Source organism: Poromitra crassiceps (assembly GCF_964638095.1).
Source record: "Poromitra crassiceps genome assembly, chromosome: 1".
Classification (NCBI taxonomy): domain Eukaryota; kingdom Metazoa; phylum Chordata; class Actinopteri; order Beryciformes; family Melamphaidae; genus Poromitra; species Poromitra crassiceps.
In genome coordinates, this window is record NC_139623.1 from 128,912,216 (window position 1) to 128,939,004 (window position 26,789).

At 43.8% G+C, this 26,789-nt stretch overlaps 1 protein-coding gene across 6 annotated transcripts in view; it reads right to left on the minus strand.

Moving 5' to 3' along the window:
- Positions 1–26,789, minus strand: part of gabrg2 (gamma-aminobutyric acid type A receptor subunit gamma2) — a gene marked incomplete at both ends in the record, with an annotated part of 200,496 nt that overhangs the window by 73,302 nt on the left and 100,405 nt on the right. For all 6 annotated transcript variants that reach the window (XM_083649578.1, XM_083649580.1, XM_083649582.1 and 3 more), the window contains one exon: positions 26,049–26,131. In XM_083649578.1, the coding sequence (XP_083505704.1) occupies positions 26,049–26,131 (83 nt within the window). The remainder of the gene's footprint in view (positions 1–26,048; positions 26,132–26,789) is intronic.

Sequence of the window (26,789 nt, forward strand, 5' to 3'; positions counted from 1 at the left end):
AGCAAGATTGTCTACACAAGCGAAAACACAAACACATTGGCTACCAAAATATATTTCCCTGCTGCATGTCATGATGAGATCAGATCGGCAAAAGTTTGGATAGACTGGATTGCTTCCCGCAGCAGCAATGCCTTTTTTACCCCACACTGCCTGATAGACAGGTAGGAGATTACAGCCTCTGACTGGCAGGGGCTCAAAACTATGGTATAACATCTTTGTATTCATTGGTCATTCATTGTGATATAAATTAGTGACATTTTCCCCAAAATACTCGTTTGGTAGCCTATCTGATGCCTGCAGTGGCTATAGGAGCAGAAATTGACACGCATCAAATGAGCCGCGTCAATTAACGATAATGACAGGCGTCTTGCGCAGCAGCAGGATGATGTAGGCTATTCGTGCAGATTTTCAGTCCTAAATATCAAACATGTTTGATATGATCGGGACGGCCCCGATGAGGCTGTGAGCAGATCGGGAGGGTTAAGATTGGATCTGCAAACCGCTCACATTACAGGATCATCTGTGTCGAACATCGGGCCAAGCTTGGCAAGCTGCCAGGCCAGATTTCTCCTCAGATTCTCGGGAGGGCTAAATCGGGCATGAATCGGGCCAAAAATCCTGTAGTCTGAGCCCACCTTAAGAGGAGAGGAAGAGAAGATAAAAAATGTGATTTAAAGAATGACGCGTTTGCAGTATTAACACTGCATGTTTCTGCTTTTTTGTACAAGTCTTTTCAGATCTGTATTCAACAGTCATGAAAAAAAATCTAACAAGTAATACATTTTGCATGTCAAGATACTCTTGAGATTTGTATTTCCTTCAGTTTCCTTTCCTAAAGTTTACTTGAGTGGCTGAGTGATGCAATATCTCACCACTATAATAAGGCAGCCAGTGGCGGTTCCGTGGCGGCGCACAATTGCTCAACGTGAAGCATGCGAGGCACCCTAGAGATATTTCTAGTTCCATTGATCAGAACAAGGGAAAATCAATCAACTGATCCCACTGGTATGTTTCAGTCTTGCAGAGGGACCGGAGCATGGGAGATCAGGTTGGTTAACCAAAGACACTGGGGACAGATGGCACCGAGTGTTGTCTTCCGGGGAAACCTGCTCTGCAGCCAGCATCACCAAATTCACTTTAAAGGATGAGCCATGTCCTGTGTGAATAAGACTATCATGGCAATAGTAAGGATGCCTCGTGGTCACCTCGCCATGGAGCTTTCCCAGGCTCGTCCAGCTGGGAGGAGGCCACAGGGCAGACCGAGGACCAGGTGGAGGGATTACATCTCCACATTGGCCTGGGAACGCCTTGGGATCCCCCAGTCAGAGCTGGTTAATGTGGCTAAGGAAAGGGCCAGTCAGAGCTGGTTAATGTGGCTAAGGAAAGGGCCAGTCAGAGCTGGTTAATGTGGCTAAGGAAAGGGCCAGTCAGAGCTGGTTAATGTGGCTAAGGAAAGGGCCAGTCAGAGCTGGTTAATGTGGCTAAGGAAAGGCGAGGCAGCTGGATTCACGTGAGATCATGGGATCACGATCACATGACAAATCCATCTTGCCACGCTCTGATGTATTGTTTGAATTTGAACCACCAGTGGTTCACACCAATCAGTGTCCAATGAGGGAGCGATAGGGAGGATTTAGGTGTGACACTAGCAAGAGCGAGACGAGACCGTGATAGACAGATGGTTCATCCAATCACCTGACAGGGATTTTTTTTAAAGTCCATTTTAAAGTTTCCCGGGTGACCTTCCGATTGTTGGGGTTTTGTGATGGTTATGTGAAAACAAACCATCTGGCACTGTCAGGTTAGGAATTTTGGGGTCCCCTGCTGGAACTGCTACCTCCATGACCTGACTTCGGATAAGCAGTTGAAGATGGATGGATGCATGACAATAATTAAATTGGAATAAAACCATTCCTGAGATACATTCATTCAAATGTCGATCTTCTGCAGTCCAAATATATTAGTTTAGTTTAGTTTATTTGACAATTAAAATACATTGTACATTACACATGCATTCTAAAATCATCAAGGATTACACAAAAAGTCACAGACTTATTTATATTGTGGTCCTTGCTTGTAGACATACAGTGCAGGGCCCTATCTTGTTTTAGCGCTTGCGCAGGCGCAAATTGGAGGTGTGCCAAGTCATCTGCAAAATGCCCTGCTAAAATGCCACCTGCGCAAACGAGATTTGGGCAGTCTTAACCAGCTGCATTATTCCCAGGTGTGGCCTGGTAATGCCTGGGCCCAGTTGCACAAAGCACCTTAGGTTAAGATTTCCCTTAGAGTCAGAGTTAAGGTGTCCATAAAATAGAATCGGCTGCACAAAACACCCTCAAATCTTCTCCATAAGGTTAACATTTTAAGGAAAACATAAGCACAGAATTTGATGTCCTGGCATTTGTATTTTAATGGGACATCTGTGTGTAATGACGTATCCAAGGATTTCACCATGCACTGTGCTCAAGCCAGTAGCGGAGCGGTGCGGCCGCCACGGGCCCACCCATCACAAACAGCCCACTGTGGGCCCACCTTTGGGGAAATCTGCCTACTGAACATGCATTTTTGCGTCCCGCGAATTGAGACAATGTCCCGCATTTGCGCGAGATAGAGCGTGAGAGACCAAGATAGAAAGGGAGAGAGAGAGAAAGAGAGATGGAGACAGAGAGGGAAAGAGAGAGCAAGAGACCGAGACAGAGAGGGAGAGAGAGACGAGACGTGAGAGAGAGCGGGGGAGGGAGAGAGAGTGCACGCTTGCACACGGCTTGCACACAGCTGCTCCTTAACTTAATTTTTTTTTCGAATGGTTGAACGGCTTGTATCTTTATTTGGATCAGAATCAGAATCAGAATCAGAAAGACTTTAACTCATTCTCTGCCAAAGACGTACCCGGACGTACTTTTAACAATGGCGTTCTGTGCCAAAGACGTACTCGGACGTACTTTCATGTTTTGGCTGTTTACATTACATCAGACACTTTCCCAGCCTGTGACATTGTTTCAAGTCAAACTGATAAAAGGAACCCGCTAGTTTAGTATTTATGGGTGGAGCCTGTGGTCGAAACAGAGTCCGACCCAGTCGTTCTCGGATGGCGACGATGGCGAGGAAGATCACACACACAACATTCGAGTATAATTGTCACGCATTGTTTATAACTTATGCCGCCGGCATGACTCGCTTCACGTTTCCTCTTGCCAGCTCTCCCTCTCAAGGGAGAGCCCTGTCACACTCAAGGGAGGGGGAATCACATGGATACGTCAAACGCGTCAAACCGCGTCACACACCCGTCCCCAGCAACCAAGGCGAAACATGTGTCACATAAACATTTCAAAGTTTACAGCACTAACGTAGCTATTGTGTGATCTTCTGTGCTAACGTTAGTTATAAGAGGTAACGTGACAGCAGGTAACGTTACAGCACTCGTTATTCCTGTGTGTGTGTGTGTGTGTGTGTGTGTGTGTGTGAGAGTGTGAGAGAGAGAGAGAGAGAGTGTGTGAGTGTGACCACATAAGGGTTCGTTCCATTTGTTTATGCTTTTATCAAGCTAAGACCGACACAGCTCCCTCAAATACATTCTCTTATTTTTTATTTTTTATTTATTTATTTGGGAAAACAAATACTGTATATGTCTGATGTGTCACTGAGGCAAAAAATAAAAGGCTCAAAAGAGAGTTCTGCTTGAAACGGTGTCCTTCACTAAAAACCTCTTTTTCTCATATTTATCTCCCAAGGAGGGCATTTTTAGTGAAAACAAGCTAACTTCCACTGCTTGTAACTAAACAAGGAAACATGGGAGAGTTTCAGTTTTTTACAAGGGGTAAGAAGAGAGTCTCTGCTTTATTGTGAGATATGTTGTGTAATTTTATTCCTAGCACAGAATATTCTGTGGGTCCTGGAAGATCAGGAAATATGCTCAAAATCCTGTCACTGGGAGCACACAGACCGAAATGACCCTGGCAGAGAATGAGTTAATGATCCCCGGGGGGAAATTGGGACAGGTTACAGTTGCTCGTTCACATAACACACATAGCATAAAATAAAATACAGTAATGTGATAGTAAAATAAGCAGAATAAGAAGAAAGAACACAACATAGCATGGAATAAACAGTATAAACAGTATAAATAGTAAACAGTATTAAATGCTGTAGGAGCAAAATAGTGGAGTACGTCTAAGTAAGCAAATCCGTGGAGTAAGTATACCTTACGTGCCAATTGTCTTTATTGCACACTGAACTTATATTATTATTCGGCTTGCCCCCTACGTTAAACGTGGCTCAGCCAGGCACTTTTTCCAGTTAGCCTATCTTTATTGCACATTGGATAGTCCGCCTAGAGAGTCTACAGGGTCTTTGTAACATTTCAACAGCTTATTATTTTTTTGATTTTTTTTTGATTTTCAGAACAAAAGTGAAACAAACTCAGATACACACACAAAAAAAAAAAAAAACACATACCGACATTACAACATAGTGCTACCAGACATGTAAGGTGCTTAAGTGCTTGTAAAAAAAAATAAAATAAACTAGAACGACCGCACCGAGGATTTATGCCTCCGCCAGCATCTATCTATCTCCGTCAAGGCGCTCCTGAGATGTTGCGTTACAGAGCTTGGAAATTGGGTGTGTGAGGTCACAGTGACCTTGAACTTTGACCTTTGATAACCAAAATGGAATCAGTTCATCCTTGCGCCCAAGTCGACGTTTGAGCCTAATTGGAAGAAATTCCATCAAGCCGTTCTTGAGATATCGCTTTAACGAACTTGGGAAGGGCATTCGTGAGGTCACAGTGACCTTGACCTTTGACCACAAAAATCTAATCAGTTCATACTTGAGTCCAAGTCGATGTTTGAGGCAAATTTGATGAAACTCTGTCAAGGCATTCCTGAGATATCGTGTTTACAAGCTTGAAAATGGCGTTCGAGAGGTCACAGTGACCTTGGCCTTTGACCTTTGACCACCAAAATCGAATCAGTTCATGCTTGAGTGCAAGGCGATATTTGAGGCAAATTTGATGGAATTTCGTCAAGGCATTCCTGAGATATAGCATTAACAAGCTTGAAAATGGCGTTCGAGAGGTCACAGTGACCTTGGCCTTTGACCTTTGACCACCAAAATCTAATCAGATCATCCCTGAGTCTAAGTCGATGTTTGAGGCAAATTTGATTAAATTCCATCAAGGCGTTCCTCAGATATCGCGTTAACGAACATCGGACGGACGGACGGACAACCCGGATCCATAATGCTCCGGCTTAAAAATTAAGAAGTCCATTAGAGTAGCTGGACGAGTCACTCATTTTTATCTAAGATTTTAGAAAAGGCTGTTGCTACACAATTAGTGTCGTTCATGAATAATAACAATATATTTGAGGAATTTCAATCAGGATTCCGTCCCCAACATAGCACGGAAACAGCCCTCATTAAGGTCTCTTAATCTCTAATTCTGCTTGACTTGAATTCTGCTTTTGATACAGTCGACCACAGCATCGTGTTAGAATGCCTGGAAAATCTTGTCGGCATTACAGGCTGTTCCCTTGCCTGGTTTCGCTCCTACTTATGTGATAGGTCCTTCTCCGTTGTTATGGGGGAAGTATCGTCATCCTCTGCCCCCCTCTCATGTGAGGTACCCCAAGGCTCGATCGTGGGTCCTTTATTATTTTGTATTTATATGCTTGCTCTGGGACAGATCTTCCGTAAGCATAATGTTAATTTCCACTGTTATGTGGACGACACGCAGTTATATATACCACTTCAAAGCGAACAATCCGATAACCTTGTTCGTGTCATGGCCTGCATCTCTGATGTGAAGTCCTGGATGTCTCAAAATTTCCTCAGACTTAATGAGTCCAAAACGGATGTAATCCTCTTTGGCTCCTCAACTGGACGTCTATATGGCGTAATAACCTAGGGAGCTTATCCACAATATCAAAGAGTCCACGCGCAACTTGGGGGTGACTTTTGAAAAATAGTCTCAGCCCACCCAAAAAAAAAAAAAAAAGAAATCTCTCCAAATCCATGGTGGTCATTAGTAGCAGTTTCTGTTAAAATTATCTTTATTTATTATTTATTTTTGCTTTAAAACTATTTTTTAATTTTCTGCTTAAAGTTCATGAAAAAAAGTGGCATTCTTGTTTTTTCCCACAATAATTTCATAATACCATTTGTAATGCCACCGTTGTAGTGCTGTTGTTCAAAATTAAAGTACATTTTCTCAGATTTATTGGTGTCTTTCTAGTCACACAATTTAATAGTCAGCGTTTCCCATACACTGATCTATTTGTGGTGGTACACCCTACATAGATTTTGACCCCCACAAATACTGCCACATATTAATTTCAACTAGTTGACTGCAAACTCCTGCTTTAGTGCTTACAGTATATTATTATCTTGTCGGAATATTATTCCAGCCAATAAGTTAGGAAGTTCCCTTTTGATTTAATTTTACTTTTGTTTTGCCTACAAAGCTAAATGTTCCTTTACTTGAAACTCCCCTGAAGTGATTTTGGTATTATTTATGCAAGCATAATTCTACCATATCCTGTATGCAGAATATATATAGTATATATAGGGAAACAATTATTTTTTCATCGCTGTAAAACCACAGAACGGTTTCCGTTCCATTTTTACTTGAAACTGTACAAAATTTTCTTCCGGGGGGGCATACCCCCGGACCCCCCTAGGGGTTCAGTGGTCCATGACCTTTGGGTGGGCTGAGCCCACCCAAAGCTCTGATGCTAAAACCGCCCCTGGCATTAACGTTTGCACAATACTGAGGGTTTCAAAATGTCGCTGATACGCTGGGATGCGTTTACAACATGTCTATGACTTCCATGATCATGGAAGTGGATGGTATCAGGAATGTCACCGATAGTTACAGGTGAGCTTACAACCTTTATCTGAAGGTAGTAGAATATATGGATACATTGGGACCACTGGGGGAGCAAGCCAACACCAGTCAAAGCTGTCGGGGTCTGTGTTATTCAGTGTAGCTCGAGGCTACATTAGCCTCAAGCATATTAGCCTGGCTAACATGCTAGTGTGATGCAGGCAGACAGTCGGCTAATTAGCATTGGCGAAGTTTTGCAATGCATTCTAACCAGCCGAAATATTCACATAAAACACAGCGTATTGCTGGTGCTGGCCGTGACACCGGCGCTGCCCTATGGGGCAGTGGGTTGGAGAAACTATCCGGGGGGGGGGGGGGGGGGGGGGATGCAGGATTGCAGCCAAACACGCTCTTGAGGCAGTGGATCTGCTAGGCCCAGTTGTCACAGCCATTTCAGCCTGATGTCCGAGTCTCCGGGAAACTGATGAACTGAACACCGGTGTAGCTTTTGCACCCGGGAACACAACACTTTGGACACATGACTATCCCTAACCTGTCCCTGGACACTAAACTCAACTCAACTCAACAAACAAACAAACAAACAAAACAAATTTTAATTTTAATTTTTACAAACAAACACAACCTAGGCTATCTGACATGCTCTAAAACTAAACCTAAACGCAAACTACTAAATACTACAACAAGATACTCAACACTTTTTTCTGCTGAAAATCAATATATATTGGAAATTAGCTGTGTTCTTGATGAATCCAGGTCAAAGTCCTGACATTTACTGTAAAACTGAGTAATTCCTCATCTCTTCTCACATACCTATGCAAACAAACAAACATTTATTTATTTTTACAAACAAACACAACCTAGGCTATCTGAAGTACTCTAAAACTAAACTACTAAATACTACAATTTACACTATGCACTCCAATCAAAACGCTCCACAAATCTCTCTCTCTCTAGTCAACAATTATCCACACTCCATAGGCCCAGCGTGGTGTGCAGGCACTTTTATAAACTTTGGCTGGGAGGGGCCTAGACGCGAGAGGTGGGCGGGCTGGGTTTGGTGACGTCACTGATCAAGAGCTCTGCCAATAGAAAGAGAGGGAAATGTGAGTCTACATCTGGCCTTTTTGCCTTTTTGGATTATATGGAACTGCATAGGTAGCCTATGTGAGAAGAGATGAGGAATTACTCAATTTTACAGTAAATGTCAGGACTTTGACCTGGATTCATCAAGAACACAGCTAATTTCCAATATACTGTATATTGATTTTCAGCAGAAAAAAGTGGAAAAAGTGTTGAATATCTCTTTAACTTCACACACTACTGCAGCCTGAGAGATGCGTGAGTGGCTATTGCCAGTAAAAAAAAAATAACAATACCAATGGCATGCGAAGACAGCCTCAAATATTTCTCAACAGCATCCTGTCTTGAGATGTCTTTTGCAGATATTTAGGGCTCTATGTCCCTAATGGCGGTAATTTTGCGTTAGCGCCCGTTTTGCGCTGGAATAGCGGCGCACAAAGCCCTAATTGTGGGCGTGTCGGCCGGCTGCGCTTCACGTCATCTCAGCGAAAACCTCCATAGGCGTGTTTATGCCCATAAAGGATTCACAAGGTGAGATCACTCCCCTTAAAAGCCACAGGGTCACCGCCATCACGTCACCAGCTTCTTTCTTGCTGAGAGCAAGCAGAGAAACAGAGAAAGAAAAGAGAGAGGGTGAGAGAGAGAGAGGGTGAGAGAGAGAGAGGGGGGGGGGCGAGAACGAGAGAGCTAAGAGAGAGAGGGCCGCCGCGCAGTGATGTCCCAAAGCGTGCGCTTACTGTAATTAAACGTTTTGTTCATATAGGATATAACATAGGCCTACACATCTAAAAATATTTGTTTATTTAATAGGGTAGGAATGTGTGAGATTTTACTTCTAGCCTATTTCAATAGCCTGTGTCAGAATTGTCCACTCTGGTTAAGCCATTGACTGCGGTCACGCCATCCGCGCTGTGGAGAAGCTGGTCTTGCATGCGTGCAATTGCAGGGAAAGTACTGGCCGGACACTACGGGTCGGTGCCCTGGATGTTTTGGGCCGGCCGGCCAGGGTGGGGAGAGGCAGCTTGGCACAACACCATCACAACTTTCTCAAAAGCAATCTACTGTTACCTCACACCACAAACCTGTATGGTCGGGAATTATGTAGCCGAATAAAACCATGATGAACGAATTCTCATTTTTAAATCAAGGTGTGTTTTTTCTGCAATGCAGGCTATAGTTGAAAATCAACATGGCATTCCGAGGAGAGAAGAGTGTGTGCAGGCGCAAGGAGAGTGACATCCATGCCGTGCGTAAATGTATCCAAGCAAGGATTTCCTGCACTGCACGGAGAATACTGTCTGCGCTCAGGCGTACGCCTGGCGTAGTGGGGTTGTTTGCGCTAAGACCAGCTATTTGCTGGCGTTAAAATTGAGAGCACCCAAGGCCCCTTTTTCTAACACATTGCGCTGGAACGCCTATTTTGGAACAGGCAACGCCCAAACCTCTCTTTGCGCTCGGCACATACCGACGGTATCTTCCCCACAGCGCTAAATGACACTTGCGCGAGACACATGATAGGCTAGGGCCACGCCTAGCCTATCATGCCTGGGCCACGCCTACACCTGTGTCATCCCAGCGCAAAACTGGACGGGGGAGGCAGACGATAGCTTAAGACGCTGGGAAGATAGCAATAAGAGGCGCGCAAACAGCGCAAACGATAGCGGCGTACAACGATAGGGCCCTTAGTCTCTACACTGCTGCTACAAATGACATTTATAAATTCCATAAGCTGCTCTTATTCATAATGTTTTGTTCAAACGAACCAGTAATGTAGCCTATGTGGTTCTACTTCGTCTTCAGTATAAGCTATTAGTATATTTGAACAGGACTGGGAGCCTGTTTTCTTTTCTTCTTCTTCTTCTTCTTCTTCAGAATAGTGGCTTCACTCTATGCTTTCTTGGACAAAATATTACTTGGCTCAATGAGTGACAAATTGTGTTTTCGGATATAGGGGCTATCAGCTATTTTACAGGTGTGACTTTTAAAATGACTTTATTTAATGAAGTTGGTGGTGTGTGTGTGTGTGTGTGTGTGTGTGTGTGTGTGAGAGAGAGAAATTCAATCAATAGTCAATAACACTGGTGTGTTTAAAATGATATATTCCTCTAAATATGGCTAAAAACGCCGCCCGGCTGGGGTCGTCAAAGTTTGGAGTTTGCATGTTCTCCCCATGCCCCCTGGGGGTTTCCTTCATATAGGAACCCGTTCACCAAAACATGCAATATCCTGGTCGCTGATGTGGTGCCTCCTCTGGTCGTTAGGGGAGCCTGTTCGGAGGGAGGGGAACTCGTTGGAATAGCGTGATCCTCCCACGTGCTATGTCCTACCGGTGAAGCTTTCCCTGTCAGGTGAAAAGAAGCAGCTGGCTATTCTATGGCCCAATCCCAATTCCTATCTTAACCCTCAATCTTAACCCTCAGTCTCAAAAATGCGCACTCCCGCGAAGTGCTAGTGCTGTCCCGATTCTCAGTGCGTTGAGTTAAGGGTCGAGATTGAGGGTGAAACGGCCCTCACTTTTAAGATTTTCCAGTACCACCCTTGGCGGTGAGTGCGATCCCAGAATCCCTTGCGTGTCATGGCTAGATCCCTTCAGATGAAAGATGGCGGCGAACGGAGGAAAAAAGCAGCCCTACAAATGTAAGTATTTCCTTGTTAATAGAGATGTAGAAATTACGAGAACCATTGTATTATATTAGTTAAAACGTCATTTTATGGATTTCCGTTTTGGAGCCTTACGCAAAAAAATGTTGTTGCTAACTATCGATAGCCGGTAGCCGTGCTGGTGCGATCAAGCCATGACGCTATTGCTAACGTAGTTACGAAATGCCATAATTATTGGTGGTAATGTCGTTTAGAGTTGTTTTATACAGCCTACGTGTAATGTTTGCACCGACATTTTTGTAAGATGATCTCCCAGGCTTTTTATCTAACGATAGTTACAGCTGCTGTAGCTAACTATCGTTAGATAAAAAGCCTGGGAGATAACTGCAAACTATTATCACATGAACACTGTAGTCTGTAGTTACAACACCCAGCAGTACCGCTAACATGTTTCGGTTTAACTGGTTAACTGTCATAGCGGCTCTGCTGGATGTTGTGACTACTGTGTTCATGTGATAATAGTTTGCATGAAACCAATAACCTACAGGTAGCCAAAAAGTAAAGATACTAATGTTATCCCTGTTGCATTTCAGGGACAACAGAGACAACGCGGGCCCTGATTCGTTTCAGGGCCAGCAATGAGGACCAGTTCACTAACGGAAAAATGAAACAAGCCCCCAGAAAACTATGGGAGTGAGTAATTTGTGGCTTGTGTAGTGTTCATATTCAGAACATAATTCTCAGTCACAACGGCAACTCTTGTCCTAGTGACCCAGCTTTCTGTTTTGAATATATGAACATTTCATGAATACGTCTAAGTAGATGGCAATGCATGACCTCATACATCTTTTTCACCATTCTGTCATAACCATCCCTTTTTTGTTATTACACAGGCAATTCATCAAAGCAGCTGGCTTGGAGGGCAAAGTTGGATCCCAACAGGCTGGCAAAAAATGGGAAAACCTTAAAACAAGATACAAGGTAGGCTAATGTCAATCCCTTGTCCCATCCTTAAAATCTCTTGTTAGTTCTTGTAAGTATTTTTTATGATAATGTGCATGTGTGTGTGTTGCAGGAACTGAAAACTCCCAAAACTGGGTCGGGCACTGATGCTGGGGAGGAGACAGCGGCTACCTGGCAGTATTACCTAGATATGCATGATGTTCTGGGTGGTAGGCCATCTATTGACCCTCCTCTGCTGGTGGCATCATTCCAACCAGAAGGGGACCCTACAACTATACTTCTGGTAAGTATGGAAGACTAGCAAAAATCACATTTAATGTTTTAGTGTAACATACCCTGTACTCGTGCATCTCAATAGTTTATTTTGTTCACTTTCGAAAATAACTGACAAAATACTGAAATTTCTAACAATATTCTAATTTATTGAGATCCACCTGTATGTGACTCATGGCCACGTGACCAGGTTATGTAATTTATTTTCTTCTTCTTCAGGAGATTGTTGATGGTCCCTGCACCCCAACCACTACCTCTGCCGATGGTCCCTCTGCCGATGGTCCCTCTACCTCAGCGACTGTCTCTGGTCCTTCCACCTCAGCGACTGTCTCTACATCTGCTTCTGCCGTGGCCCTTAGCACTTCCGCCAGATCCACCTCAAGCCCCCCAACCCCTTCACCTCAAAAAAAGAAAAAAAAATGAATCCCATTGTTGACTTTTTGAAGAGCGAGAGTGCCAAGGAGCAGAAGCGCCACGAGGAGAGCGAGGCCAAAACTGAGCGCTTCCTCGGGCTGTTTGAGCGCATGGTAGAGAAAATGTGAGAAAATAGCCTTTTTCTCTCGCAGCTGTTTGCACTGTTCAAATGTTTGCACTACTGCCATTCCTACCTCAATTTTTATGTTGTATGTGGATAATTTTATACCTGTTTTTGTAATATAAAGAAAAAGCTTGATTTAATAAAAAGTTGAAGTTGGTTTAACAAGGCTGTGAGCATAACTTATGTAATTTATTTAGTATGTAATCACACTAGATTTTCTCAACATAGCTAGTAGAAACATTACCATGAAATAGAAAAAAATAGGTACTTAATTTTTCTGCAAAGATTTATTTGACAAAAATAGGTGTAAATTGAAAACAAAAGAACTACAGAATCTTGCATATCCATAAGAAGTTTACATGTGGATCTGTGTGCATCAAAGAAAATGGTTGACATGCCAAATACCTTAACATACAGTACAAACTATATACAGCAGTCTTATCCATTTTGTATCACAGACATCCATAAGAGGTAAACATGTGGAGCTTTGTGCATAAAAATAAACATGTAAAATACTTAAACATTCAGTACAAACTATATACACAGCACTCAGCATTTTTTTTTTAATCAGACAGCATTATTACTGTGGGCCCTGCACATGGCCTCAGATTAAGGCAGCCAATCTGTTCCTTTCAGCATTTCCAGACCTTTCATGAGCTACTAGGGCATCACGGGGTGGGCGAGGCTCAAACATGTCCTGTGCAACATCGTCATCCGGCTCAAGCATGTCTCCATTGTCCAAACACACATTGTGTAAAAAGGCACAGGTAGATATGACCACAGGTGAGAATGTGGGCCTAACCTCTAAGGCCTTGAAGAGGGTGGATCTCCATCTAGTTTTCATTACACCAAAAGCCCTTTCAATGATGCTGCGCCCACGGGCATGATGGTAGTTGAAGCGGGACTCTGTGCGTCCCACAACAGGCTCTTTGTAAGGCGTGATTAGGCTGATTGGTCTGTCCAGACAGGGATAGCCTCCATCTCCAAGAATGATGTAACCGGTGGGTGGGTACTGTTGTGTCCTGTAAAAAGTACTGTTCTTCATAATGCGTGTATCGTGAACTGACCCTGGGTAACCGACAAAGATGTCCAGAAACTTTCCATTTGAATCACAAATGGCCTGCATGTTTATCGAAAAGAAACCTTTGTAATTCAAATAGTCGATTCTGTGCAGTGAGGGAGGTTTTATTCTAATATGGCAGCCATCTATTGCACCCACAACACAGTTAAGGACAGGGGTTCCTGAAAGCTGCCCAAATCCTTGTCCAACTGCATTAAGCTCTGCTGGTTGTGGGAAATGGATGGCTAGCTTCAGGTTCTTCCATATCCGTTGTGCAACTCGGTGGACTACCCTGTGAACAGTGGATTTTGGCACACTGAAGACGCTAGAAACAACACGATATGACAGTCCATGAGCCAGCCAGTATACATATATCAGGACCTCTAGTTGAGAGCCCCAGCCATGGTCCTGTTCCCTCAGTAGAAGTCTTTGCAAACCCTGCATGGCTCTTCTGGTCAGGCGGAAGTCCTGCTTCAGCTCGGCCTCTACGTTGAACCACAGACGCAGTATAGGAACATCGTGGTTCAGCTTGCAGTACGCCGTCGGATGACCACTCTGAAAAGTTCACATGGAAGATTTTAATAGGTGAAACTGCAGAAAACGTGAAAGCATTTTTCCCATCCCCAAAATCACCACTGCATATTTTTTCCTTCCCCACATAGGGACAGACTAACGTTTGATACAATGCATGTGTACTGTATTATTTTAGACCTGCACAAAAATGTTTTGAATGTGTCTTTAGTATCACTAAATAAACACAAATCAATAGGCTAAGTAACGTTCGCTCGATTTAAATGCGTTATCACAAATGGATTGAGACTAGGCTATTAGCAAAGTTAGCATGTGGTGTTGCTATGCAAACGAACTTACAAAAATACGTCTTTGCAGTCTATTCTACATACCTGAAACTGATCCACCAGCATTCCCATGCGTCGGAAAAGTCGTCTTTTTCTTATCTCTCTCCGTTTGGATGTGCAGATTCTCAAAAAGATGCCTAAAGCCCAAGCAAAGGAAATCAACGCAGCTGCAGACGGCATTGTTGGTGTTTGTTGTTTGGTAACACGTCGCATCCGAGGGTAATCGCCGACTAATGATGACGTATATGCCGTCTTGTTCTTCTTCTTTAGAATTGACAGAATGGACGGAGCTTTGGCGTATTGCTGCCCCCCACAGTCTGAAGACGTAACTGCCTTTAAGGGGTGTCCCATTTTAAAGTCGCAAGATAGCCCTTAACACTTAGTTTTGAGGGGTACTTAAATTGAGGGTTGAGCTTGAGGGTTAAGATTGAGGGTTAAGAAAAGAATTGGGATTGGGCCTATGTCTCGGAGGAAGCATGGAGCCAGTTCCGGCTCTCCCCATTGGCAGAGGGTGGAGCAGCAACCAGGATAAATACACTTAAATTAGCACTAACGGGGGATTAAAATTGGATAAAAAAAATCGGGGGGGGGGGGGGGGGATAAAAGTAAATATGGCTAAAAAAGATCCAGACATGCAAAAATGCGAATTTTTTAAGGGCGCCGCCGGGGAGGGGCCCACTGGGAATGGTCCGCCCCCTCTGGACTGAGAGGGTCGCTCCGCCCCTGGCTCAAGCGCAGCAGGGTATTTTTGTGCTAAGACCTCTGCTTTTCAGAGGTTTTAGCACAAAGAGTTGCGCGCATAGGGATAATAGCAAACATGGAGATTTAGCGCAGCCATGCCTGGTTTAGCATCGGCACTATCTATCGCGGCCAGAGAGCGCTCGTCCACGATAGCATAAACACGCCGTTTACGGTGTGCAAACTGAGGCGCAAGCGCAAAAAACAGATATCGCTTGATGACGATAGGGCCCACAGTACACATAGGGACATACAACAAATAGGTTCATGATCAACACAACAACATACAGCAATAACAACATCATCTAAAATATATATAAAAGCCTTACTAACTAATTGACAGGTTTTTGCCACTTTTGACTTTGGCCCCCCATAGGAAATCTCTCTGTTCAGGTCTGCTTCACTGAGAGGGGCAGACATTTACCCAGAAGTGCTTCAGACCTGTTTAGTTTTACAGAACAATTCCCATAAAACTGTGTGTTTTATCTGCCTGAGCACATCATCGACATATTCTTAATCTTCGCCCAGACCTGGTGCGACAGAGGTTAAAAGATTTCAGTCTAGTGGGCAGGACTCCAAAGGGATGAACTGTGCGCAGGATCATGGGCGGGAGGGGTAGAACAGTCCTCAGTGCAAACTTTAATGGGCTTTATAATTAAAGTGCTCTCAGACATCCAGTATGCCGGACCTCAGAGGAACACGGGATGGAAGGCTCAGCCCATTTCCCACTTTACAGCCAGCCAGCCAGCCAGTCTGCCCCTCCACTGGCAATGCATCCAGGTTATTATTGATTCAGGCTGCATCCTTTTGGGAAGTTAGAAGAACAAATGCACACAATATTCCGGGTTTTGCCCTTATAAAAAAAAAGCAAGTTGTTTACATATATTTAGATAACGATAAAAAAACAATGACCAGTTTAATGATAAACTGTGATCAAATTAATTTACGGTAACTGTACCGTTTCAAATTTTCATATAATTAAAAGTATGTTAGCGTGATTATCGTGTCATCGTGCAGCGCTTTGAAAAACACAGTAAATACTGTCCATCATCAACCAAAGTTAGCAAGTCTCCCAGACACAGACTTGGTCAAATTATTTCAGTGAGTGTATCAGTACTTTTTGGGTCTGAGTTTTCAATATAAAACATGGCGAAATGATCTGAATGTATCAGTACATTTTCAGCACATTTTAACAATGTCATTATCAGTGTTGGGCAAGTTACTTAGGAAATGTAATTAGTTACTGATTACTCCTTAGAAAAGTAATAACAGTTACTTTACTTATTACTTTTTCAAAAGTAATTAGTTACATTACTAGTTACGTTACTAGTTACTAGTTACTTTTTACCCGCGAAAAAGTGACATACAACCAAGCCAGCTCCTTTTACAAGTGAATCCACTTTATTGGAAAGAAATACAGGAGTCCACAATCGGCCAAACTGCATAACTGTAAACATAGCAGCCTCTCAAACCTGTAGGGTGTACCACGAAGCAAGATTAGTGGTTTAGCGAGGTAACTTCAGGTTTAACCCTAGGTTTGCCGTACCACGACGCTAGTTAACTTCTTACCGAGATAGATCACCATAGCAACTTGTGCTCTACGGCTAACCTGTTTTGTAGCAGGTTAAGTTCAGAGGATAAGATCAAAACCCATGAAAGACCCACCTGCTTACCAATCAGCTCTCTGGAAACAGCGATTCGCCATTCATATGGTCCCCATATGAAAAATACATTGCATTCAAAAGAAAAGAAAAAAGAAAAAAAAATGCTCCTGTTGAATTAATCAAGGACTGAGCCTTGCACTTGTTGCAGGCTACATATAAATTAAGCCCTACTTACCACTTTGGAATATGTTTTTATATATAAATTTTTGTGCTCTCAAGTAGATAGTTGTTTGACCCCGCCGATTGATTGCAGCTGAATGGTGAGTGGAGAAATATCACTAAACCGGCATAAAAAGGTTACATAAATGTCTTCAAAGCGCACGGTGCCATGTGTGCAATGGAGCTGAGGCTGATGTTGGGTTGGACATAGTCATACATGTCAGAATAGCCTACTACTATCTAAGCAATTTAATATGGGATCGCCTGCACACAGATGATTCATATCTAGGCTACTCCTGCATTTTGCAGCTGCAACTGTGTTGCTTTTGGCCTGTATGATGTGATTGAACTTCATATTATTTCCAGCATAGTCATTGTATGAAATATGAAGATATGCGACTCTGCTGCCAATAGCCTATATGTGACCACAAAATAGGCTATTTTTTATAGATGAAATCTATGCCCATACGTACCGTGTCGATTCAGTTCAGCAGCCTTTTTTAATTGTATTATCATTATTTTTTTATTGATTAGCCTATAGGAATTATTCCATCAGTGTGACCAAACACATCATGAGATCATTATTATTCATTGAGCCTAAATGGTCTAAAAACGCCTACAGACTTTGGAAATAGACATGCAGGTTGAGCTGCTGTAGATAGCCTACGTGGAGGCAGAAACCGCTCTTCAAATAAATTACTGATGTGAATAAAAGTGGTAACTTTAGACAGTCATTCGGGAACAGACTAATAATATCCAATGCGGATTTTGATTCTGACACAGTAGTAAAGCATCACGATTTGGCTTTGAATTAATGAGGAAATAGGCGTGTCTGGCTCTGTAGAAGTTGGAGCAGTCCATATTGCATTGTGATTCGCAGTTGTTAAAAACCACGCCTCTTTTGCGGGCACGAGCTCCTGTGCACGGGCATTTTCATGTGCACGAGCTCTCAGCTTGATTAGAAAAACCTGGTTCCACTTAACGAGTGGCGACCGACCTTCGTAGTACGAGTTAACTAAAATCCAGCTAGATGGCAATTATCTGGTTTAGCCAAACCAGATCAAGGGACAGATCCTGGATCTTCTTATACAACATTCGTGGTACAGCCTACTGTAGTGATGGGATACAGTATATAATAATAATAATAATAATAATAATAATAATAATAATAATAATAATAATAATACATTTATTTTATAAGGCCCCTTTCATGGCACTCAAGGTCGCTGTACAACGATTAAAATACAATTAATACAATTAAAACACACTTAAAATACAAGAGTGATTGACTGACGAGTGATGACTGACGAGTGAGGACTGATGACTGACGAGTGATGACTGACGAGTGACGCCGTATTGTGCGATGACTGAGGTGAGGAGTGAAACAGTAATGCAGGAAGAATGACAGCGTTTTCATGTGAGGACTGAAGGTTTTTCAGAGCACACATGATATGGTTTTACTAGGAGACATGACAACTGACAACGCTTATACTGAGGAATGATAGGCAATACTCTGACGGAGGAGGAGGCCCTAAAATGGTTGCCGTACAGGTGGGTTTTGAGGTGGGTTTTGAAAAGGGAAATGGAGTCAATGTCTCTGATGTCAGGGGGAGGGAGTTCCAAAGGGGAGGGGGAGAGCGGCTGAAGGCTCTAGACCCCATGGTGGACAGACGGGCTGGGGGGGCGGTCAGGCTGATGGAAGAGGCAGACCTGAGAGACCGGGTGGGAATATTGATGTGTTGGAGGTCAGAGAGGTATGGAGGAGCGAGGTTATGGATGGCCTTAAATGTATGGAGGAGGATCTTATAGTCAATGCGGTGTTTGATGGGAAGCCAGTGGAGTTGATGTAGAACGGGGGTGATGTGACTGATGGATGGTGTTCTGGTGATGATACGGGCAGCAGTGTTCTGGACCAGTTGAAGCTTAATGGAGGAGTTTGTGGGGGAGACCAAAGAGAAGGTAATTGCAGTAATCCAGGCAGGAAGTGACAAGAGAGTGAACCCTTGAGTAAGCACCTTGAATTGCCTTGTGTATGAAAGGTGCTATATAAATAAAATTTGACTTGACTTGACTTGAACCAGGATTGCGGCGCTGTTGGGAGTGAGTGAAGGGTGGAGGCGGTTGATGTTGCAAAGGTGGAAGTAGGCGGACCGGATGGTGTTGTTGATGTGGGTATGGAATGATAGGGTGCTGTTGAGGACGACACCCAGACTCTTGACCTGAGGGGAGGGGGGAACCGAGGAGTTGTCTATGGTGAGCGTAAAACTGGGATGTTTGGTGAGGGTGGACTTGGAGCGAATGAGGACTACCTCAGTTTTATCACTGTTGAGTTTGAGAAAATTGGAGGGGAACCAGGATTTGATTTCCTGCAAACAGGCACATAGGGAGGAGGGCAGGAAGGTGGAAGTGGGTTTGGAGGAAACGTAGAGATGGGTGTGGAAATGGATGTTGTATTTACGGAATATCAGTCCAAGTGGGAGGAAGTAAATTATGAATAGGATAGGGCCAAGGACAGAGCCCTGGGGAACACCGGAGGAGAGGGGGGATGGATGGGATGTGAATGATTTCAACTGGATGAACTGAGTATGGCCAGAGAGATATGAGTGGAACCAGTCTAGGATGGTGTCAGTTATACCAATGCAAGCTAGTCTGTCAAGGAGGATGGATTGGGATATGGTATTGAAGGCCGCACTCAGGTCTAGGAGGATGAGGATGGGTAATAGTCCGGGGCCGTTTCTGTGGTGTGGCGGGGGCGAAAACCGCACTGTAACTGTTCATAGAGGTTATTGTTGGAGAGATGAGCCTGAACCTGTGATGCCACTGCCTTTTCCAGGATTTTGGAGAGAAATGGCAGGTTGGAGATGGGACGAAGGTTGTTTGGGGTCTGAACCAGGTTTTTTCAGTATCGGTGTCACTGCAGCAGATTTAAGAGATTATATAGATAGATACACACACACACACACACACACACACACACACACACACACACAGCAATGGTCTCTCCTGAGTTTTTTCTTTTGTTTTTCTGCATAAATAACGCAAAAAAAAGAAAAACGTAACTCAGTACTAGTTGAATTAGTAACTGTAATGTGTAATCTGATTACTTTTTTGGAAATTGTAATGCCTTACATTACTTAGTTACTGAAGAAGTAATCAGATTACAGTAACGCGTTACTAAGTGGCCGTGATAATACTGATAACCGTGATCATTTTGGTCACTATAATCGTGATTTGAAATTTTCATATTCTTTAATCTCTATTTAGATGGCTAATGAAAATGAATATTCCACTAATATTCCTGTTTACATGCATACGTGCATACTGTAACGTAAAACATCTCTGACTAGTGGGTTTGTTTACAAAGCACATACTGTAGCTGACCGTAAACAGTCAAACTATGGTAAAAACCCCAATCGAGACACATATTCCGAATGCGCCGTAATCCTCCTAAAACCTGAATAATATCAGCACTATAGGCTTTCCACGGTAGTCTGTGTTACACGTTAGTGGGGCATACAGCAATTACATAACATGTCCACCGATAACACTGTTCATTTTTATGGAGGAAGAACTTAAAGAAAAAACTCTGCCTGCTCATGCCAGTTTCAGCATGCGTCGCTCCCGCTGGGCTGCAGTGTGGCTGTGGCTGCACTGTTCATCATCTCTGGTTAGACCAGCAAGTAACGTTAATTATACATGTTATGAGCACAAATTATGCCCCCCTCATACACATGTACGTAAGACCCTTAGCTAAACCTGCGTGTGTATTCTGTTGTCACTGCGGGCCATCTCTCGAAATGTGCTTTTTTTAACACAGCTGAAAGTCGATGCTAACTTAGCATTGATGCGAGCGGGACTTACGCAGCTATCGTCATTGAATGCTGCTTACTGCTGCTTGCTGGTAATGTTAATCCCATGTCAGAAAAATTCTCCCGATTAAATCGCTAACGTTAGTCTCACTCTCTTTTGAGAAAGATTGTCTCCAGGAGGGACTGAAAAGTTATCTCAAGTCAGATGCACATGAGTGCATATTGTGAAGCAGCCAGTGCTGTGACTGTGAGCATCCCAGCTAACGTTACACAGCAGCGGGGAGGGGCTGACTAACTGGACCGTGACGACAGCTGAGGAGCTTTTTTTTAACCTTATACACCGTTAACACCGGTGTTGTCACTTGTTTATTACCCGGGGGGAAAATGTCAACACCGTGGCAAACCTAATCAACATATCCCACGACCTAATCGGAAAAAAAATTCTGAATATTGACATTTTCTGAATAACAGTGGAATATTAGTGTGCATGTAAGCGTACTAAATGATCTAGGAGATGAATATCAAACTTAGACTTTGTTGAACAAATTGTATCTAATTCTGAATGGCTGCTGCAATCAAGGAATACAAAGAGTATGCATTTTTGCAGACCCTGACATGATATACTTAAGCAATATATCACGAGAGCAAGTGTGTTGTGGTGAATATATCCCCCTGATCAGTTGTTATCCCACGAGGCCGCAGGCCGAGTGGTATAACAACTGAGCAGGGGGATATATTCCACAACACACGCTGCTTGAGTGCTATATTGCTTTTATAAAAGGGTTCCAAGTATAATAATATAATAATAATAACACTATAAGTCCGACTGGCATGGTATTCTGAGAGTCAGTTGAAACACTACTGTAAGGCGGGACCTCTAGCAAGAAGATAGACGTGCGGGTGATTTGATTGGATCGTTCTGGAGACTGAAGTCGACATTGGCCAATCCTGGCGCTTGGCTGAGAGCTTTCTGGAAACCCAGGCAGCTCGAGCGCAGCGTTGCATTCTCAGGGCTTGCCCGACACCAACTAACGTTACGGGGTTAAATGCGGGGTTAAATGCGGAGTTAACAGCCTTTCTTTTGCAAAGAAGACATTAGCCCGCATCTATTCTTGTACAAAACATCATTTTCTGCGAAGTATTAGTAAAGTTATAAGCGAAGATCGATTCACAAGGATCTGACAGCTGTCTCCGCCATTTTTTTTCTTCTACGTTGTCATTTGAGGTAAGCCTTATTATTACTCTCTTAGTAAGAGAGTTGCCATGGCAACCAATAACCCATGGCCATGGGTTATTGAACTCGGTTACTGGAATTATACAATGGCTGTGAACCAATCAGATTGCTTGATTTGAGAGAGCCATTTTATAATGGGAAATATATATGGGAAGATATGGGCTATCGATGAACTATAAATTATTGTTTTCGCTGCTGATTGAATGCACTGATGTAGTTCGAGGAAGTTAAAACTGAGGAGAATTACAGTAAAACCGCATTGGAAAATGTACCATGCTTCACGGCTGTAACAGGCACACTTTGTGGCACGTGCTGAGAAAAGATGCTGCGTGATGAATGGCTGCTCAGTGCTCTGCCTGCTGCTTCTCAGATGGAGCCCGTGCACATCAACCCATTTCAGTGCTCTGCCTGCTGGTTCTCAGATGGACCCCGTGCACATGAACCCATTTCCGGGGTGCTGAAAACCTCCACAGCTTTCCTCCAATTTAAATGGATGCTTCTGCTCCATTTTTAGGCCTACAACCCCCACCCCGATACTCTTTCTTGTTGCTCTGCAGCTATTTAGGAAGCTTTCTCTCTGGAGATTAGCCAATGGTGCATCTGTCTGTAGCTCCATAACATACTCATTAGCATAACCTACCCCCCATCCACTCAGACCGAATCTTTTCTCTCTCTCCCTCTCTCTCTCTCTCTCTCGTGAAATGTGCTGGTCTCTCCTGATTCTAAATATAGCTGAATCGCTTGGTTTGACCAAGAAAAATTAGGATTTTACGAAATGTCTATGGAAAATGATTGGCGGATGAAATCCCTTGGTGCGGACCCCAGCTGCGGAAGAGGGTGTGAATTTGGCACTCTATTGAGGATTGTGACACATTTAAACGTCTTCAACAATATGAATAAAATGGCAATGTTAGATATGAAGTGCAGTTACAGTATGCTAGTATTTTCTGTCAATATGTCCTTACTTGTTGACATTTATCGTATTGCATTTATACTATAATACATTTTGCTTTTTTTAAATAAGAATGAGAAATAAGAATTCCTTAATTTGGCCTATAGACAGACATATATGGGCCCTATCTTGATACAAGCGCTATTTGCTTTTTACACTTTCACACAGGTTCGCGCGCCTTAACGCGTGCCTTATGCTATCTTCCCTGCAGGGACGATACAGTCCGGCTCGTGCAAGTGTCAATTTGCGTTCCAGGTGTTATGCCGAGTTTTGCACCCCCGCCACCAAACACTTCCCCACCTCACAGGAGCATATTGTAATGATTTATACAGAAACGTAACTGTTTAAAAATTATATAATTGTCTGGGTAGACGTGACTACCCTGTTTTTAATTTAAAACAGCCCCAAAATATGGTGGGGATGCAATTCTCGGCGGGGATGCAAAACTCGGCATAACACCATTACATTACATTACATTACATTACATTACATTACATTACATTACATTACGTCATTTGGCAGACGCTTTTATGCAAAGCGACTTACAATAACACATTTTTTGTCAGCAATAGAGAAATCAACTATGCAACACAGTCTATGACAGCTACTGTACAACTTCTGAAGGAATAGTGGTAAAGTTTAGTTAGTATATATCTTTTTTTTATAGAGAGAGAGAGAAAGATGTTAGTTCAAGAAGGGCCCAGATGGAGCCTGAAAAGGTGTGTCTTTAGTCTTTTCCGAAAGATCGGCAGTGATTCGGCCATCCTGACCGAAGGTGGAAGCTCGTTCCACCATTGAGGTGCCAGGGACGAGAAGAGTCGGGAACGGGATGAGCGACTTTTGAGCCCCCGTAGTGGAGGAGGGGCGAGGCGTCACGCACTGGTGGAGGAGCAGAGGGAGCGGTGAGAGGTTTGGAACCTGACCATAGATTGCAGGTACAGAGGAGCTGTCTGGTGTACTGCCCTGTAGGCCAGAACCAGTGTCTTGAATGTATGCGTGCCGAGATGGGAAGCCAGTGAAGGCCCCGGAAGAGGGGAGTGACATGAGAGAATTTGGGTTGGTTGAATACCAGACGGGCTGCAGCGTTCTGGATGAGCTGAAGTGGTCGGATGTCAGCGGCAGGAAGGCCGGCCAGAAGCACGTTGCAGTAGTCCAGGTGGGAGATGATAAGTGACTGGACCAGGAGTTGTGTCGCTTCCCTGGTGAGAAATGGGCGGATCTTGTGGATGTTGTACAAGGAGAACCTACAGGAGCGAGCTGTCGCAGCAATGTAGGCCGAGCAAGACAGCTGGTTGTCAATGATCACCCCGAGGTTCTTAGCTGTTTGGGAGGGAAGCACAGTGGTATTGTCAATGGAGATGGAGAGGTCTGCTAGAGGGCAGTCTTTCCCTGGGAGGAAGAGTAGCTCTGTCTTACCAAGATTGAGCTTAAGGTGGTGGGCAGACATCCAGTCGCCAATGTCTTTGAGGCATGCAGAGCTGCGTGCCTCGATTTGCGTGTCTGATGGGGGGAAGGAAAGGTAAAGCTGAGTGTCATCGGCGTAGCAGTGATAGGAAAAGCCATGAGAAGAGATCACATAGGCAAGAGATCTGATATAGAGAAGGAAAAGCAAGGGGCCCAGGACAGAGCCCTGGGGGACACCGGTGGTAAGAGGGCAGGATCTGGAGAGAGATCCTCTCCATAAGACCCGGTATGAACGGTTAGAAGCAAACCAGGAGTGTGCACATCCTGAGATGCCAAGGTCAGATAGAATGGAGAGAAGGATTTGGTGGTTGACTGTGTCAAAAGCAGCGGACAGGTCAAGACTAACTTCTGGAAGAAATGGCAGATAATAGACAGCTATAGCACAGAAGAAAGCTCTCTACAGAGTGGAAATGTGTACTGCAGAGTTCTATCCACTGCACGTTTATATAGTGTGGCACTAAGCACCACCTACACAATCACTCGGTCGTTCGCAAGGGCTGTACACCTGAGGTCAGGTGAGAGCAATTAGTAGCTTTAAGCTACTCTAGTTTCACTCTGTAGCCTAAACAAACTCACCTACTGCTTTTTCTTGAAGAAATGGCAGACAATAGACAGCTATAGCACAGAAGAAAGCTCTCTGCAGACTGGAAATGTGCACTGTGTGTAACACCGGGCGCAGGTGCAAATTGGAGGCGTGCCAAGTCATCTGCTATTCTCCGTGCTCTGCAAAATGCTATCTGCGTGCGGCGCAAACGGGATTTGGGCGGTTTTAACCACCAGAATTATTCACAGGTGTGGCCTGGCAATGCCTGGGCGTTACATCAATCAAACCAATCAGATTCCCATCTTAGAAAATGTACCATGCTTCACGGCTGTAACAGTTTTCGCAGGATCGCATTCCCCTTAACACAGTTTGCGCGATGCATGCTGTAATTCTCTCCATGCGTAATTTGGAGATCTCACAACAACCATCGCATCAAATACCTCTTAAAAACATTTGTGATTTTATGCACTTCGTGTTCTTTTGTTGACTGGAAAATAGAAACGTGTTTGCAATGGGGAAACAGGGACATTTGATTGACAATAATATTGCAAGTAGGCAGCATGTTTGTGGCTCTTTACACGTGGTTAAAGTTTTTCAGTGAATAGTTGATTGCATCACTGATAATCTGCTGTTACCCAATTTTTCCAGCAGAATTTGATGTTCTGGCGTTTGTATTTTAATCGGACATCATGCGTAATGACATATCCAAAAGGAATTCCGCTGCACTGTGTGGAGAATAATGGTGCACTCAAGCGCAGTGGGGTATTTTGCGCTAAGAGCTGTTTTAGAGGTGCTTTTCAGAGCTCTTAGCGCAAAGAATTGCACGCATGCCAACGATAGCGGAATGCCATCTGTGTCATGCCTGGTTTGGTATGGGGCACACCTACCCCATGCACGCCCAGTATAATTATAACGGGCGTAATGGTATTTAGCGCAGCAGGGAGAATACCAATTCGCTTGGGGACGCCCCCAATTTTGCGCTGCGCTCGGCATTAAACAAGCGCAAGCGCCAAAATACCGCTTTTACGACGATAGGGCCCATAATCTTTTGTGCATACTGCTTATAATGTCTTCATTGGGCTCATATGGTGCATGTTCATGGCCACAGTGGGTGTCGGTGCCAAGGAAGGTGTGTGTGTGTGTGTGTGTGTGTGTGTGTGTGTGTGTGTGTCTGTGTCCGCGCGCGCTTGGGCATGTGCATGATAGATGAGAAAGAGCAAGAGAGGGAGGGGTGAGACAGCGGGCTTGCAGCATATGGCCATACTTACAGCTTGAAAACTCCAGGGGACAGGAGTGCTCATCCATTGGGAAGTTGTTCAGTTTAAGCTGGCACTCGGCATCGATGGTCAACCTGCAGAGACACATTGCTTGCATCAACTGTCTCAAAAAATATATCTATTTATCTAAACCTCAACAATATACATGTATTATACAAGACAAAATATTATGTAGTTATGCAGTTTTACCCAGTGTTGTAGTCAAGTCCAAGTCGAGTCTCAAGTCCCCAGTGTTGGAGTCCGAGTCTGAGTCCAAGTCCAAGTCCAAGAAGAGTCTGAGTCCGGAGTTAGCCTACTGTTAACCTAATATCACAGTATTAATATAGCTATCAATATCTTATGTTAATGATTAGGGCCAGGACTTGAAATTAACACCCGCCAACCTGCCAAATGCGGGTATAAATTAACTTTGGCGGGTAAACATTGTAAAGTTAGTAGCCAATTTGGCTGGTGAAGAATCAAGCTGACACTTTGTCTGTTTGAAGCAGGCTGTAGATCATCCTACCGATGGTAATACATTTGCTTCAAACAAAAAACAACAACGCATGCCATGACGTGTAATCAGGGGCGTAGGCCAGGTCCCATTTCATGAAGCCGCTGCATGTTAGATCGCATGTTAGGTCACAAGGCCCGCCACCGCCATGTTAGTGGATGGGAAAATGAACCAAACTAAACAATCAAAGTACACGTCAGAATTCTTTTTTCCAAAGGTGGTTTGTATCATTTTAGATA